General features: G+C 35.0%; 1 protein-coding gene across 1 annotated transcript in view; it reads left to right on the forward strand.

The window, feature by feature from the left end:
* prkd2 (protein kinase D2) overlaps positions 1–19,193 on the forward strand; it is a 38,745-nt gene that overhangs the window by 3,826 nt on the left and 15,726 nt on the right. Inside the window, exon 2 of the mRNA XM_042739176.1 lies at positions 18,987–19,125. Within this exon, the coding sequence (XP_042595110.1) occupies positions 18,987–19,125 (139 nt within the window). The remainder of the gene's footprint in view (positions 1–18,986; positions 19,126–19,193) is intronic.

Consider the following 19,193-nt stretch of genomic DNA (forward strand, 5'->3'; position numbering starts at 1 on the left):
AAGTCAGTTTATACTCAACAGAAAAAAGTTAAACAGTACAAAAACACATTTTTGACCTGTGTACAAAAATGCTCATGCAGTAGACTGTAACTAGCGTTGAAACAAGGTTATGGACATCTCAATTCCACCATGCTGTAGATCCATTCTAGATCAACAAGTTAAGGAGGTCGGCTATCAGACAGTGAATCCCCATTCCTGAAGAAAGAAGAATTTTAAGGACACTCCTGATGAAATGTCAGCAGCTAGCTTAAAATCACTACTTGTTTATTTCTTACAAATGTGGCCACTGTAAAGCACACAGTGTCTGATATCAGGGGAGACACAGGTAATTCTGCACCGTTCAACTCCCACGTGCTATAATCATCTCACTCCGGCTGATTTGCCTGGCTACGGAGAGTCTTTGCATGGAAGGACCGTATTTCCTGGCAAATATACCGCTCAGTACTGGCCACCATTTGACTATTCAAAACACACATTTGCTCAACAGGAAATGAATGACAAAAGTGAAAAGAGAAAAGACAAGAGAGGCAATCTTTGACATTGTGTTTTGTTAGGCTTATTTTCTTAGCTGAGCTTAGAGCTGTTTTGCATTTCATTTTAATTTTGAAGATTTAGATAAGAGTCGCTGGTCCTTAGATAAGAAGAAATCTACTCAAGTTCTTCTTTGATTTGAATATACAGTGAATGTTGTGTTCGATGTGAACAGACTGTTTATATGTTATATACTATATTGTTATGTTTTAATTTAACAATGGAAATTCATAGATAGTATGCAGCAAATGAGAATTAGAGATAAAAAAAATACCTTGAATAAGCAATAAAATAAAAATATGATGTGGCAAATGTAATGGCCATTAAATGGCACCCAATTACAAGATTATTTAATGTAAAATATATTTTACTTGCCTGTGACACTTCAATTCAGCACCTAACAAAAACACATTTCAACAGCCTGTTCTTTTGAGCCACACCAAAAATGGTACTTCCATATTTCGAGTGTACTATGCATATACCATTGTGTATGATAAATATGGCACTTACTGACTACAATTGGTGTATGTCAAAGTACCGTGATATTAGCATATTGTACCAAGGCACAGCCACGGTGATTTCTGTGTACAAATAATGGCAATAGTTTCATAATGCCTGGACATATTAGCTTTCCTCTGTCAGTTCAAAAAGAGAAAACAAACAAGATAGGAACAAAAGCAAACTTTTGTTTTATGTTGGGGGTGTGCCCAGATTACTCTTTCAGCATGTTGGTCACCCAATTATGAGGTCACAGATGGTTTCTGTTATCCGGGGGACTGTTGGGCTTACCCACAGCACCACAGTTTCCACCAAAATACCATAGTTAACATTGATTGTTAGTGCAATAAAACTGTGCAAACATTAATGTATTATGAAGTAGTAACAACTGGAATTTTACTAGAACGATGCTTGGCCATGCAAAAATAGTCATATTAGGGTGTTGTGGCTTTACTGCTAGGCTGTATTAGGTGCAATGATAGATATTCTTGAAAATGATAGTGCTGATAAACAACATATTTAGGCCCTGTTTTTGATTTAGCATATCAATTCATTCTAAATGACTACATTTAGCTGGCAGGATGTTCACTCAGTTTAGCATATAGACACACAAACACTGATTGCAAGGCCTTAATTTCATCTTTTGGTTTTGAAATGTGTTGTTTAATGCCATGCTGTGAGTAAATCGGTATGCAATTAATCCCATTATAGGATTATATTCTTTTCAGACCAACCATGGTTTGTAACTGGTTTCTTTGGAAGAATGGAGATTTTGTATGGTAATACAAATCAAAGCAGCTTAACTCCGGCATGAAAAGAGCAGAAACAAGTGGAACGAGGTGTCAGACTTGCGTGTGCTTGGATTTACTGTAATGTAGGACGGTGTGAACATTAGGCGTGGGTGGAGTGTGCATGCGAATTTGGAGAAGGTGGAGCAGTGTGTGCATGTGCTAGGCATAAGAACGGAGGTTTTGTGTTGTGTGTTTCCAAGCAGGTTTGCTGCAGAAAGTTAAATGGGTGGGTTACCACAGTGGGTAAACACATGATCTCAGAGTGAGGAGAGAAGTCTGGTTCCAGTCATACTGGCAGACGAGTATTTATGTGTGTTCTCAAATGCTGTGCGCCCTGTTATTCTCTTTAACGAAAGAATGAAAGAAAGCAACTGTAATATTAGCATGTTTTATTGGCAAGCAACGAGGCATAATATGGTAATCATTCAATACCATGGCATATCCTTTGTGAAAAAGTAGTACACTTTTAAGAGGAGTAGATTTTAACACACTTTCAAGAAAAGATTAAATTGCTTTTCTGACTCAGAAGTACTTAAAGGGTCAGTTCACCCAAACATGAAAATTCTGTCATTAATTACTCACCCTCATGTTGTTTCAAACCCATAAGACCTTTATTCATCTTCGGAACACAAATTAAGATATTGTTTTATGAAATCCAAATGAAATTTCTGACCCTGTTAGACAGTAACGCAACTGCCATGTTTTTACTACTAATTTTATGAAGCTACGAGTATACTTTTTGTGTACAAAGAAAACAAGAATAACGACTTTAGTGTTAGACAAAGCATGAAATAACAGTAATGAAGCATAAAAAATATACTTTTACTATACGTAATACTTTAAACTATACATAATGCTTTTAAGATTTGACATGCACATTCAATACAATTAAGCACACTTATTTTTTTCACATGGGCTATTGAAATGCCATAGTATTAGCATCTGATACTATCACTGTACCATTGTATCAGCACAATAAGAGTCTTTCAGATTTGATTAAATTGCCAACTGATTCTTTTTACTAAATCAGTCATGTACTCCTTCAAAAGTACTAAAATAATCTTATGAATTTATTAAAACACTAATACTGTAGGAGCCAATTCTTTTTAATGACCCAATCACAAAGGCTCTGGAATCAGTCTATGAATCAGCTCCCTCAAAAAAAAAAAAAAAAAAAAAATTAAATTCTCATCCTTACTTCCATTCCCATTCATTTCTATTTTTCTGTTCAAAGTGATAAGGTCCTGAATTGTAGGGGGCTCTGGGGATCAATGTGGCATTCCTATTGGCTTACCTGCTTCATCTCCCTTACGCCTGGACCATAAAAGTCCATTTCAGCACAGTGGAGCACAAACTCCATTTAGTCCCCTGACTGAGTCCCCTCCACCCTCTTCTCCCCTTCGCTTGCCAGCCATGCCTCTCGTGTTACTGTTCACTTGAATAAAAAAAGGCTGCTTTGTTTTCCGAGCCCTTGCCTCAGCCCCAGGCGGCGCACAGAAGTTTGTGCGCTTAATGAAATCACTGTGTGTGTGTGTGTGTGTCTGCAGTGTGTGTGATTTTTGCATCTAAAGCAACATGTTGAGTTCAGAAGGTGGTCGGCTCCGGTCCCACTTTCAGGCGCTGTTGTTGTATTTTTTGTTGTTGTTGCTGTGCATTTGAAAAGATGTCTTGCTTCAAATTCACTTTGTCAATGTTAAATACAACTAAATCGGTGACTCTACTTAATATGCAACCTCTGCTGACAGTATTTGTTATGCTGTTGCTCATTACTGAAAATAATTTTAACACTGAAAGAGTTAATCAGCCGATTGAATACACATGGGGGAAAAATTATATAGAGTTTTCACTCAAAAATGTATAGTAAATTTCACAAATATTTATAAAGAAACAGCAAGTAACTAATTGAATTAAATTTTACATTTTGAAGTATAGGAAAATTTTAGATAAATAGTCGAATATATATAGTGTAGAATTGTTTAAAAGCAAAAAACGTGCCTTGTGTATTTTTGTTAAGGAGCTTTTACTAATTATTCCATGCAAAATGTGGTATATTTTGTCTGAATTGTCTTTTTGCTTATCTAGAGGACTTCTGGTTATGCATTCGCAGCGTAATTTCCTGTAACTGGAATTTGTTCCATGGAAAATTGCTGCAGAGATCATTAAAACATGTAGTTATGTCTCTTCTTGAAATCCTATCACACATTTCACAAAAAGTACCGGGTTTACTGGTTTAAATAGCCAAGAGATAATTTTTGACATAACTCTGTGGACTGGGTCTGTAAGCAACTCTATCACACTAAATTTAGCATGTATAAACTACATAATAATTGTGTATTTTAACAGTTTTCCAGTATACAATCCATAATAAATGCTTTATGTGTCAACACAGTTTTTGTTTGTTTTTATAAATCGAGTCAAAATAATATCCGTGGTGACTGACAGCATGCCACAGATGCTATAGTTTTAGTTTCATTTAACCTGGAATACAGAGTTCAGTTTGGTCTACAGTACATTAACAGTCTGGTTTATTTTAGTTGTGGTGTGTTTAGTGTTTAGTTCATGTGAGTGAATTTTATTTTAAATATTTTGTATTAATTATTAAAAAATGTTAATTCACATTAAAGTTACTTATTTGATACTATATCAATGAATTTGGAATGCTACAGCAGCAATGTGAAAGCACTGTTAGTGTGAAAGTATCATTGGTATTTGCACAAGTCCTGCAGGCTGTCATGCTCTACGTAAGGGCTCTAGCCATGTGAGGAATGTAAATTTGGCTTTTACACCTTTTTCCATGACACAGATGTTCACCATTGTTATTATATCTGTGTTATCTACTCATGACTAAAGGGAAAGTTGTCTTACACCATATATACAACATGATTGCATGGGGCTGACGCAAGAACATTGAACAAAGAAAATAGTTGACTTAGTAGCTCCACAGACTTTCCCTCCTTGTCCTCTTGAACTTGTGAGAACACAAACAGGAAGTCAGGCTCTTAACACTGATATTCTACATAAACATTACAGAGGTTTACAGACTTACTGATCCGTGTAAGTAGCTTTAGCATGTAGCTTTAGCTTTGCACTTTTCTCTTCACTTGAGTTTATAAGAATGAAGATTCAATGGTTGGATGAACAATTTTATCTCCTGTCTTTGTCATATTTCCTGTTAAAATAAGTTGGGGTGGCACTTATCGAAGGGAACTTTTTAGCTTTTTGAATTTTGACTAGTTAATAGCCTTTAGCTTACAGTTCATCAAAAACATAATTTGCTACATGTATAAAAAAGTAATTCTGTATATAAAATATTTTATAAAGAATATACTTAAGTGTAAAATAAATGTAATATTTCTGTGCATGTTACTTGCAGTTACATTAAATTATATTATAGTATAATTTATCTTAAAATGTTAATTTTAATTCAATCATTAAAATTGCATTAAAATGGGTCACTTAAGTAATATGTTTTCATAATTATATTGTCTCCCCTTAACTGTCACTCACATTTTTGAACATAGACTTGAAAGTGTTTCCAAACTAAAATTTTTATAATTCATGAACAAAAAACATTTTATAACATGATATTGATGTACCATTTTCGTGGTAATGCAATGTCTGATTTTTAAAATGGGTTTTAAATGATGAATTTTGAGATTTTAAGTTTTCAGTTGATATTATTTCTGATTATTCTAAAGTGTGATAGAGAAAAAGGCAACGAAGAAGACTTTTTTTTTGACAAGGTCAGAACTCCTGTTATGATGTAGATTTTTGAGGGTGCACTCTTGTCATAAATTAATCTATTACTTTTCCTACATCATTTTTAACAAAAAACATTGGTAAAATATCTATTTAGGAGTCTTAGACCTTTCCAACGATATATAGTTTGTCATGATTAGATAAGGATTTACTAAAACAAAAGTAGGCGTCCCGTATACGGAACGGGCTTACAGGTAACACATTAAGTAATATGTTTTCATAATTATATTGTCTTTGACTACAACTGCACATTCAATACAGTTAAGCAACACTTCCTTTTTATAAGGCACTACCGTGCTAGTAGTTCAGATTTGCATAGCAAAGAACTCCTTTAGTTTGTTGTCTTTTAGCGTATGCTATATGGGACTATCTGTTGCACAAGTGGAACAGGGTGGAGGAATAGAAGAAAAGAGTTAGCCTAAAAGAGCCAAGCTCAGTAGAATAGAATCTTTTATCCTATTGTGCTCCAACTGACCCCTCAGCATTGTGTTTGTTGTTGTGAATCAGCTGCTGACGTCACCTGTTTATTGCGTCATCTCTTGCGGCGGGGAATTCTCATCCACTCTTGTCACTCAGGTTGTTAGGCTGTGTCTCTGCGCAAAAAGCTTGGCATTTCTGATATGTTTCTCAGCTTGCAGGCCTTATGACATCACACGGCCTAAAAATAACCCAACTAGCTAAAAGCGTTTGTTTCATCACGTACAAACACAATGGCCGGTGAAATTCCCAAGCTGAGCCAAGCAGTTGTCGGACGCTAATGAGTGTAGCGCGTTGACGTCTTTATGCCGCAGTTGCCATGGCACCATTTCATTTAACGTTAATATCTGCCAAAATCCCTGGGATGATTTTATTTGAGCTGTTTTAGCTAGTAACAGAAGACTATTTCAAAGGTGTTGAAGGCTTAAGAAGTTGCAGCCAGGGGTGCTGTCTCAAACATTATTACATTGTATTACGTTATCTGTATTGTTATTTTAAAGAGGAGCCTTTTTACTATGTCTCTTCCGAGTGCTGTTTGCAACATTGTTAAAACATTTGCATGCATGACCTCCAGTTCCTACAAACATTAAGCCACAGTCCAGTTTCTGTCATTCATTTAACTTCATAACGTCACAATGAAACAAATGCTTAAACAAACTGGTTTTGAAAGGGTTATCTTTGTGAAATGGTAAGTGTATAAACTGTAATGATTGGAAACAAAACCAGTATGTTGCAAACAATAAGGCATTGTTCCTAATATTAATTCAGTCCAGTCTGCCACACAATAATCTCCTTTTGCTTCATACATAACCTTGTGAAAAAGAAGTAGCCTACACTTTAGTATATTAAAAAAAAGTGCTTATTGTGGAAATACCCTTATATCACACACACACACACACACACACACACACACACACACACACACACACACACACACACACACACACACACACATATATATATATATATATATATATACATATATGTATATATCTGTGTGTGTGTGTGTGTCTATTGTATTGTATTTTGCCTCTTAAATGCATGTTAATATATTATATTATATTATATTATATTATATTATATTATATTATATTATATTATATTATATTATATTATATTATATTATATTATATTATATTATACTATATTATACTATATTATATTATATTATATTATAGAAATGCTGTCAAACAATTAATCGTGATTAATCACATCTAAAATAAAAGTTTTTATTTACATAACATATGTGTGTATCCTGTCTATATTTATTATGTATATATAAATACAAACACATGCATGCATATATTTAAGAAAAAATATGCTATTTTTATGTATTAAATATATTTTTATATAATGTAAAATATAGGAATCTAAATATATAAATGTTTATACATGTAAATATTTGTAAAATATATACTGTATATGTGTATGTATTTACATAATAAATATACACAGTAAACATACATATATTATGTAAACAAAAACTTTATTTTGGATGTGATTAATCGCAATTTATCATTTGACAGCACTAATTATTATACTATATTACATTATATTATATTTTTAATCGAATTAAGTAGAATTTAAGTACAACATTATATGAAATTGCATAATTAAGTTTATTGTCTTAGTTGTGTATTGCCAAATTCACTGACAAGTATTTACAATCAACTAAAATATAATTTCTATTGAAACGTGTATGTAATTTATTTAAATGTATATTTTAATTACAAATCTGTAATGATATTGCAATTCACTACTTACAAACTGAACTTTTAATGTAAATTAAACTAAATATTTTTGACAGGTCACTTATTAGAGTGACACATGGTATCTGTACACAAAGAGGTATTTTTTCGTTTTTGAGATTTCTGTGCATTAAACTTATGTCTCAAACCTCATTTACCAAGGGGTTGGAGATTGACCAAAGGTCAGTTTTTATAGAATTGTATGTGCCTTTCAAGTAGAGTTGGAAATGTTGTATTTATGAGTTCTGAGCACATAAATGACAGAGCAAAATCATAAGCTTGATGAGACTCTAATTTCTGAAACTGTGGAAACACTGCTATATAAAATAGATAGTATCAGATACCCTGTATACATTATGTATTGATATACAATACAAATATAAAGATAAGTAAGTGGACAACAAGTTTAGTCAATTATAATGAAATATTTTGAATGTTATTTTAATATTTGCATGCTATAATTCAATCCTTTTAAAGGTGTGATGTACAGAACAGCTAACTTTAAGGATTTGTTTAATGTAACACAAACATTTGCTTGTAATATCATGTATTAATAAGTGATGAGAATTATTTATTTATTTTTTTTTTTTTTTAAAAATCAGATTCATTTATTAATTTACTGTTCACAGTATGATTCTTGTCTTGTTTAAGCTCTGTCTGTGTTATGTTTCCAACTAGAATGTGTAACATGTTGTAATAACGGATGCCGTGCTCATTGGTGTGAATCAGGTGCACTTGAAGGCAGAATTTTTTTTTTTTTTTTCCTCTGTCAGTGAAGACAAGCTGATAAATTTTAGAATATCACAAAATCTGGGTCAGTAATTAAAATGTCATCTACCTTTCTTGTTTATTTGCTTTATATTGCTCGACTGTAGTAATGATTACTCTGCTAATAGTATCTTTAGCAATTTTATTGCCATCTGAGTAGGTCATATAAGCACTCACAGCTTCTGGCATGATTCAGTGCTTGAGTCTGTTACAACTGATCAATGACGTCTATATAATATCATATTCAGGCCTTGTGTTTGTAAAGAGCTCAGGCCTTTGTTTTTGATCATTGATAGACTGAACGATAGTATTGAAAATAAGTTTGTTTGAACATCTCATAACAGATTTGATAACTTCCATTTAATCTGCTTGTGGCATTTTAAGCAGCATGTTGAGAGTACAGTTATCTACATCCTTTAGATCAAATCAAACCGCACCATCAAAGGAGAACATCTTGCTTTACTGTAATGCCTCAGAGAGCTCGATACACAAAAAGGCGCAGGTTTCAGATTTGACTTCAGTACTGTTTTTAGGGCAGTGTGAACTCATTTTCAAATAAAGCAGCAGTGCTGGGCATGAAAAGCCACATAAACTGTATGTGTGTATTGTAAACTCTATAGATATATGAAAGGAAATGGTGGTGATGATGAAAAGCGGAACTTGCATCTATTAGTTCATGTTTTGCTCTTCTCTATTGCTATTTTGGAGTCAGATTCTCATGCTGTCACACAGTTTTCTCTCAGTTTGGCGTCAATGTAGTTTTTTTTTTTTACACAGCCACACATTTTCTTTCACCTGCTGTAATGTAGAGGGGCTCAACATTGGGGTCACGACCTCAGAGATGGACAGTATATTTTGCTGTGCAATGTTTACTGATTTGAAGTAAATGTAAGAATACATTTTTATATTATTAGCAATATTCTACGTTTAAAAAATATCTGGACTGAAGCAACTTAGGTTTACTTGATTATTCTTGATTATATTGATCTATACAGTTTTTATTTTATATATATATATATATATATATATATATATATATATATATATATATATATATATATATATATATATATGTTTGGTATATATATTTTGTGTATACATTCACTATATATACATAGTGTATATACACACACAGTCACACTCTGTGTCGGAGAGAATGATGTAGGTCAGAGAAACAGTCTTTAATAAATCCAAAACAAGTGGGTTATCCACACTAGGAATGGCTGTAACACACTTTTTTTATACATTAAAGTATATACAAATAGTTAACTGTTATTTTAAATTGCAGTAAAATTTCACAAAATTAGAGGGTTTTTTTTCTGCATTTTTGAACAAATAGATACAGTCTTGATGATAAGCATGAGAAATTAAAAAATCTTATTGACCCCAACCTTTTGAACGGCAAAAGTTTGTATATATAAATTCTACTATTTCATATGTCAGGATATATAGGGTTAATAAAGCTTCCCTTGCACTTAATATATTTTTAAATGTAGGCTACAATATAAATTTGAGATGAGTTCTAGAATAAAACCATCTTGAATAAAAATAGAAAAGAAAAATCCAGATCTCTGCAAAGGCAAATGTAAATCATTCTCAACACAAAAGCATAAAATGGCAAAATAGTCTATTCCTATGTTGCCATGGGTATCCGGAGAGTCTCTTTGGTTTCAAACTGTCTCTAAACACTATGAACCAGCTCTTAGAGATCTGAATTGGAGCAATGGGCATTTCCATTACAATTAGTTGATGTTTGGATAGCACACAAAGGGCAATTTAAGGAAAAAGTGACTTCTTGTTCCATTATTAAGTAGTTTGTTTGGTAAGAACGAGGGCTTGATATGTGGGAATAATCACAGACTGAAGTGGGTCATGGTGTTGCAACCATTCATTCTAAAACTGCTCAAACCATGGTCATGGTCATGTGACCATGATCATATAACAGAATGAAGCAACAAAGTGCTTTAAAGGGGTCCATAAATGAATGTGCTATATGTATATGTGAGTGTGTGTCCATATTGATAGTTCCAAAAGACTGGAACTTACATGTAAGTTTTCCAACATGTAAATTTTTTTCAACAGAGACGAGATGCGAAAAAAAAAAAAAGAAAATCAATTCATTCTTATATATAAATGATATAAGTATCTCAGTGGTGTGCGGTGATGTTTTTTAAATGAGGAGGCAGTTATTTATATATATATATAGTTAATGTTGTCACATTTTCCTGGGTAAATAAATATTACATAAAAAAGAGAACAAATATAATTCTATTTTGTATTTTATTTATTATTTTTAATACTAATTCTAAATTTCATAGTGTTTTTATGCATTTTTATATTTATTCCAAAATAATAACTAAAGGCAGTGACAATTTGAACAATATTCTGGAAACAATAAGGTTCAATAAGGTTTCATTAGTTAACATGAACTAAGAATAAACAATAGCCTATTCTACAGCATTTATTAATCTTAGTTAATGCATTGTTAAAATCAAAAGTTGTTTGTTAACATTAGTTTATTCACTGTGAACTAACAATGAACAACTGTATTTGTATTAACTAATATAAACAAAGATTAATAAATACTGTAATAAATGTTCATTATTTGTTCATGTTAGTTAACTGACACAATCATCATGTTTTCAGACCATTTCAAGTTTTATTTTGACGTGACACAAAGCAGTGATATCTAAGCAGGAGTGTTGTTCACTTACTTATAATTAGTCAATAACGTCACCATTTTCTTCATTCAGACCGAGAGTTCGCACTAAAACAAGAGGCGGGATTTATCACACGAACCAATCACATTCAACCTTAACCGATCATATCCAATTATAGCGCGGTGGAGACGTTGCCTCTTCTCACCCCTGATATATATATACACAGTGGTGTGAAAAAGATATTACCAAAATACAAAACAATTAAACACAACAATCACTTTCAAAATTTAATGTTTCAGATCATCAAACAAATTTAAATATTAGTAAAAGATAACACAAGTGAACACAACATGCAGTTTTTAAATGAAGGTTCTTATTATTAAGGCAAAACAAAATCCAAAACTACAAGGCCCTGTGTGAAAAAGTGTTTGCCCCCTAAACCTAATAACTGGTTGGGCCACCCTTAGCAGCAACAACTGCAATCAAGAGTTTGCGATAACTTGCAATGAGTCTGTTACAGCGCTGTGGAGGAATTTTGGTCCACTCATCTATGCAGAATTGTTGTAATTCAGCCACATTGGAGGGTTTTCGAGCATGAACCGCCTTTTTAAGGTCATGCCACAGCATCTCAATAGGATTCAGGTTAGGGCTGTGCAATTAATCGCATTCGATTGTCGTGCGCATCTCGTCAGTAAAGCCGGTCCCGTGATTAGTGCTAAATCACCATCACCTGCTTTTAGATTGAGTGGCTTTCACTACACAGAGCCGTATTTCACTGACAATTAGGCAAAATCGCCCTCATAATCGCAGATAAATCGCATTCGATTTCGAACACTATATCACCTAGTTTGTCAGTAAAATACGGCTCTGTGTAGTGAAAGCCGCTCAGTCTAAAAGAAGGTGATGGTGATTTAGCACTAATCACGGGACCGGCTTTACTGACGAGATGCGCACGACAATCGAATGCGATTAATTGCACAGCCCTAATTCAGGTCAGGACTTTGACTAGGCCACTCCAAAGTCTTCATTTTGTTTTTCTTCAGCCATTCAGAGGTGGACTTGCTGGTGTGTTTTGGATCATTGTCCTGCTGCAGAACCCAAGTTCGCTTCAGCTTGAGGTCATGAACAGCTGGCCGGACATTTTCTTTCAGGATTTTCTGGTAAACAGCAGAATTCATTGTTCCATTTATCACAGCAAGTCTTCCAGGTTCTAAAGCAGCAAAACAGCCCCAGACCATCACTACCACCACCATATTTTACTGTTGTTATGATGTTCTTTTTCTGAAATGCAGTGTTACTTTTATGACAGACATAATGGGACACACACCTTCCAAAAAGTTAAACTCCACAGAGTCCACAGAGTATTTTCCAAAGTCCACAGAGTATTTTCCCAAAAGTCTTGGGGATCATCAAGATAATTTCTGGCAAAACTGAGACAAGCCTTTATGTTCTTTTTGCTCAGCAGCAGTTTTTCGCTTGGAACTCTGCCATGCAGACCATTTTTGCCCAGTCTCTTTCTTATGGTGGAGTCATGAACATTGACCTTAACTGAGGCAAGTGAGGCCTGCAGTTCTTTGGATGTTGTTGTGGGGTCTTTTGTGACCTCTTGGATGAGTCGTCGCTGTGCTCTTGGGATAATTTTGGTCAGCCGGCCACTCCTGGAAAGGTTCTCCACTGTTCCATGTTTTTGCCATTTGTGAATAATGGCTCTCACTGTGGCTCGCTGGAGTCCCAAAGCTTTAGAAATGGCTTTATAACCTTTTCCAGACTGATAGAGCTCAGTTACTTTCTTTCTCATTTGTTTCTGAATTTCTTTGGATCTCGGCATGATATCCAGCTCCTAATTAACAGATTGGTCTACTTCACTTTGTCAGGCAGGTCCTATTTAAGAGATTTTTTGATTGCGAACAGGTGTGGCAGTAATCAGGCTTGGGTGTGGCTGGAGAAATTTAACTCAGGTGTGATAAACCACAGTTTTAGCAGGGGGCCAAACACTTCTTCACACAGGGCCATGTAGTTTTGGATTTTGTTTTCCCTTAATAATAAAAACCTTCACATAAAAACTGCATGTTGTGTTTGCTTTTGTTATCTTTGACTAATATTTAAATTTGTTTGATGATCTGAAACATTAAAGTGTGACAAACATGCAAAAAAATAAGAAATCAGGAAGGGGGCCAACGATTTTTCACACCACTGTATATACAGTGGCGGCTCGTGGGTTTTAAAATAGAGGAGGCACACTAATTGTATTTTTCTGTGATCCCTGCTGATTAATATTATTATTATTATTATTTGCTTAACCACTTTAAAATGGCTTTTTGGTTGTTTTTAGTCAGAAAACGTAAAGAAAATAACACACATACAGCAAGATAATATAATTTCACTTACCTGGCCTATCACTTGAAGCAAACATTCATACCTTCTTAAAAGTCTGTGTTAAAAGAGATCTGCCTGCTGCACCATTTAATTAAGTCGACTGCTGTAACCTATATTAGCTTAGGCGTGTTTTCCCTTTATTTTAAATTTGTATATATACTGTTTGAATGACAGCTCGGTAAATCTGTTAGGAATCAAATATTCAGTATCGCTACTTATCGTAAGTACTTGGTACATTACCAGCGAACTGTGATTTTTATTACCATTAAATTGTCCTCCTCCCATTTTCACCTCAAAATTATGGGGAAGCGGTGCCTCCCCTGCCTCCCCCGATGAGCTGTGTATATATATGCAAGCTTCCATATGTGCTTTACAGTCTGAGCTGCTTAAAAACTAAAGCTGTTCATATTGGGAGATCAGCTGTGCAGTTCATTTGATGCTACATTTTTATTAGAAGAAGCTGTTGCCAGATCAGTCCAAATCCCTGGAGCGCACTGGGGATCACCTTTTATTGGCACTTGATGGGTAACACGAGGAGGGAAAACAAAAAATACATGTAACACTTGGAAGTGCAAATAAATGTCACTCATCTTTATTGCTTTCAGTCAGTCCAGAGATTTCCAATATTACATGTAAAGCAGGGCAATGGCTATTTATAGCATGTGGTTTTTTATGTCAGCATACTCATGTCTGATGAGACAAGACGGGGTTAAAGTTCTGACAGATGTTATGAAAGGTGTTTGTGTAGACTGCTACTGTGAGAGAAGAGAAGAGAAGAGAAGAGAAGAGAAGAGAAGAGAAGAGAAGAGAAGAGAAGAGAAGAGAAGAGAAGAGAAGAGAAGAGAAGGGGCAATGGTTTCCATAATTCATCAGAGTCATAATGGGCACAGCCGCCTGCGACCATGCGAGAAACACGATCCTAGTCAACACAAAGCACCCTTAGAAACACTGCGCTGTCTCCAAGCAAAGCCCAGGGAATGGCAGATATGATTGCACCAGCGTCTATTGTTTGTGCCGCTGTGCAAACATGCATAGGAACAATTGAGGATACATATGTAGCCGAGTGATTTGTGGCCGACAGTTTGGTCTACGGTCCATTTAATGTAAAATGTCTGGAAAAACGTTTTGCTATCAGTTTAATTGACAAATAAAACGAGGACTGGGTTTGTACAAAGTAGTAAGTAGCAAGTGCTTGTTGGAGCTAGTTTTAGTATGCAGGCTATTGTATGACTCGTATTTTATTGTCTTGTTTTAGACCAGCAATGTACATACTTCATTTACATGTGACTTTGAAAATGTTGTTTGATATAGAAATATCAGTTTGCAGAAATGTTGCCCCTCAGACATGGTTTTCAAATGAGTGTGATTTGTGTTTATGACATGGGCAAACCTCTTCAATTCATTTAACATGCTGTTTTCCATTTGTAAGATTATTTGTCCAGACATTTGGTTGTTTTGCTCTCATTTTGGTCCTTTTTCATTTAAATGTTAAGTTTAAATGCAATCGTCCTGTGGCTGCTCTTTTTATTTATCAATTCCAGGGTACTCAATATTTTGTCGACAGCATACCTAAAATTTATTCTCCATTCCAGTGCTCCCAACTGCCAGTGATGTGTATACAGTCCATGTATACATTGTCATGTTTGTATAAAAGATGCATACGGCGATCATTGAACAATCTGAGACTGTGCAATAGTCTTATAATAGTTTAATACTATAGTTATATAACAGAAGAGAAATAGCCATTTGACTCATAAGTCACTAGAGCAGCTCCATTAATTGCAGACAGATTCTGAACAGACTTTGCCCAGTTTAGCAAGAGCCTCAAGCCACTGTGTGACTGTTTTCGCCTGAGGCCGCCTGCTGCTGTCAAGCATGTTTAGAGGTTGGTTAGAAGTTGTGGTAGCAGGCCCGGGTGTGGACTATAATCTTTGGCAGCAGCTCAAGCCTCTGGAAATAGACAAGATGGAGGGTTGTTGACTTTCTTGTGGAAGCTTTAGGGAGAGGGAGGGAGTATTTTGAGCGGAAGGCCACGGACCAGGGTCTGTCTCTTCCTTTGGATGAGGTGGAGGTTAGCCACATGTGCTCTGAAAGGAACACATGGGAATCCTTAGGCGGTGGGAAAAACAGGAACTGGGTGGAAAGGTGTTGTTTTGGGTATGGAGTGTAGTAATTCTCTATATTCTTTCTCTTTCCTTTTGTCTCAGTTTGTCTCTTCCTGTTGTCTCTCTGATGTCGTGCCTGGGTTTTGTGTTCTCACACTCCTCGCTGTTGCACTATAAATGGTTTTCCATGTTTGTATCACTACATCAGCATGATCCTTCATTAAAGCCCCCATATACTCAACTTGGTGCTCCGGTCAAGTCACATCACCTTTATTTATATATCACTTCGTACAACAGATTTCTTTAAAACAAGCAGCTTTAGAATATTAAACATGAAAAAAAGTCACTGAATTTGACACCCCTGCTCTAAATTAACATGCTTTGAAGTTTTTTTTTTTTTTTGAAATTACATCATATCACTTTGTTCTTCGGAAAATCCCACCAAACTCCACCATGACTTGGATGTGAGACCAATGTACTGTTCTGGTTGAACCTTGAATCAGGTTTTACTTATTTAAAGGATTCTTTACACATGAATGCCTTTTTTTTTCAGAGTGCTATTTGTGCACCGATATCAGCAATGATTCCATGTTCCGTAGTGGAAAATCCCAACTGATTTTCTCCAGCGTCGCTTGTACACAAACACTGACACAAGACAAGGGGCAAGAGTCAGGTTCGGTATGCTGGTTGTGATGGCATCCAGCTCACTGAGTTGTATGACATGTGTTGAATGGCACATTATAAAGTATTCAGGAGATCTGCATCGCTGATAAGTCCCTATGCATTTGACTGACATTATCAAGCCTACGTCCCACACTCATTTGACCTGCGGTATGGGGCGGCTATATCTTTTTTCATCCTTGTTGTTCTGTCATCCATTACATGTAACACTGCACTTTTGTCATGCTATTGATTGTGCCCAGCTTTCTCATTTCAAACTTGCTCCAAGTTGGCTTGTTCAGGTAGCTAATCTTCTCATGCCAGGTAGTTGTTCGGTGCCAAGTGGGATTTCGCTCTACAATGATTGGCAGACAATGGCTGTAATGCAGAAGTGCTCGGGTATCACACCCGACTGGCTCTCAGGCTTATATCACAGCACGGTCACAGCTGTCAGCTCAAAATGAAAAGCAACCAAGCAAATCCACCACACCAGCTCTCATGCTAATTAGCACAAATGGGCTCTGCGCGACACTGCGTCGGAATCCCCCCTGCAAGATCTTCATCAAAGAGCTGCTCCACTGCGTCTTCTGCTGCTCTACATGGCTGGTGATTAAAAGGCATTGGATGTAAATGATTTTTTGTTGGTTTGTAATATCGCCATTTGGTTTTAAAAATGCACCAGGCCTTAAAAGGATCACCGTATAGAGTTTTGAACCTTTTATTTCTCTTGAGGGCCAATGCTAATGTTTGTCAATGTTTTATTGCATTAAAATAGTGATAATGCAATATTACATGAGCCTTAGGATAAAACTGTCTGTTTTCACTAATGTACCTATAAAGTCTCAAATTAAAATGTATCTTTGAATGCAAAATGAGATGCAAAGTTTAACACATGGGCTATAGGTTTTCTTTTGGATTCAGTCAAGTTTGTACACTGCAGAATAGTTTTTCTTCGTATTTTTGTCTTGTTTTCCATTACAGATATCTAAACATTCTTGAATCCAGCTAAATTTGCATGAGAAACAAAATGACTTAAGATATTAAGTCTTGTTTCCTGAAATGTTTATCAAAATTTTGATGATTTTTCCTTAAAACAAGAAAAAAAAAAAAAAAAACACCAATAGGGTAAGAAAATATAATCTAAATTTAAATGGAAAACAAGATCATTTTTCTTGCCCCATTGGCAGATATTTTTCTTTGTTTTAAGCAAAAAAGAAAAAAACAATTTTGATATATGTTTAAGGAAAAATAAAATCTTTAGCTATTTTGCTTTTCAAGTAGATTTATCTTGATTTAAGAATGTTCAGATACTTGTACTAGAAGACAAAAAAGACAAAACTACTAAACAAGAAAACATATATATATATATATATATATATATATATATATATATATATATATATATATATATATATATATATATATATATATATATATATATATATATTGCGGTGTAGGAAGCCTTTCAGTATCAGCCTCTTTGTAAAGCAAGAACACACTGTAACATTAAACAAATTTTTAAACACATTTTAAAATACAGTTGACCCCAAAATTAAAATTCTTTTATCATTTACTATTATCAATGTAATTTCAAACATGTATGACTTTCTTTCTTCTGTGGAACATAAGATAAAACGAATATCATTTGGGATCCAAACAACATTGGACCCCTTTGATGTTCATTGTATGGACTAAAAAAATATTTTTCAAACTAACTTCTTTTGTGTTCCTAAGAGGAAAGTAAGTCATACAGGCTTGGAACAACAAGAGTTTAAGTAAGGGATAACAGAATCTTAATTTCTGAACAAAATTGATCAGTAAAATGTTTAATGGCCACATAACTTTAGCAAAGCTTTCCTATATTTGTTATTGTTGGTTATATACTTACTGGAATAAGATTTACTACTTGTCATGTTTTTAAATAATATTATCTATCCTACTACATCCTTATTTCTTCATCTTGACTGACTGAGTGACCCAAGTTTCATGAAAGCTGCATTGTTGACGTAAATGTGGGCTGTTGTGTGCATTAATCTGACATTAAAAAAGTTTCCCTGCATCATTTCAGTAAATGGTTGTTTTGGACACAAGATAAGTTTCTGGTAATGAAACCTACGTTATGTTTACGTATTGTTTTGAACTTTTTATAAATCCTTCCTATAAATGTATAAAACCTCTAAAAACCGCTCAGAAGTCTTACGGCAGCAGAGCTACGAAAATTAAAAGCTCTTCTCTGCAACAACAGGAAATCTTCAAAATGCAGCTGGCAGAAGCAAAGAACACCCCCACCCCGCCTTGACGTGCAACACTTGCACAAATAAGAGAGGGGATCTCTGGTGGGTACACCTGCAAAAGTGTCACCATCAGGGACCCTTGAAGATGGTTCTTCATTAACATGATGACCGTCGATCTAAGTAGCTAATCTCAAATTTGGATTCTCCATGTTTGTCCAAAAATCTATGAAGGATGTGGTTGTTATGAGCTGCTGCAATGTGGTGAAGGTTGCTAACAACAGGAAAAGAGAAATATTACATTAGCAGAGTGTAGTGGATATGTAAAGATGGGTTATAAATGAGGCTAATCAATGTTTCTTTCTCTCTTTGTTTTGTCCAGTTTCCTGAATGTGGCTTTTATGGGATCTATGACAAGATCATCCTCTTTAAGCATGACACCAGCAGCAGTAACATCCTGCAGCTGGTCAAGGCTGTGTCGGACATCCAGGAGGGGGACCTGGTGGAAGTTGTTTTGTCCGGTAAGTTGATTGGTATTAACCAATAGCTAAAAAGGTGTTCAAACACGCAGCAACAAAGCAGTTAAAAC

This window comes from Cyprinus carpio, chromosome B15 (assembly GCF_018340385.1).
Source record: "Cyprinus carpio isolate SPL01 chromosome B15, ASM1834038v1, whole genome shotgun sequence".
In the NCBI taxonomy this organism is placed as follows: Eukaryota; Metazoa; Chordata; class Actinopteri; order Cypriniformes; family Cyprinidae; genus Cyprinus; species Cyprinus carpio.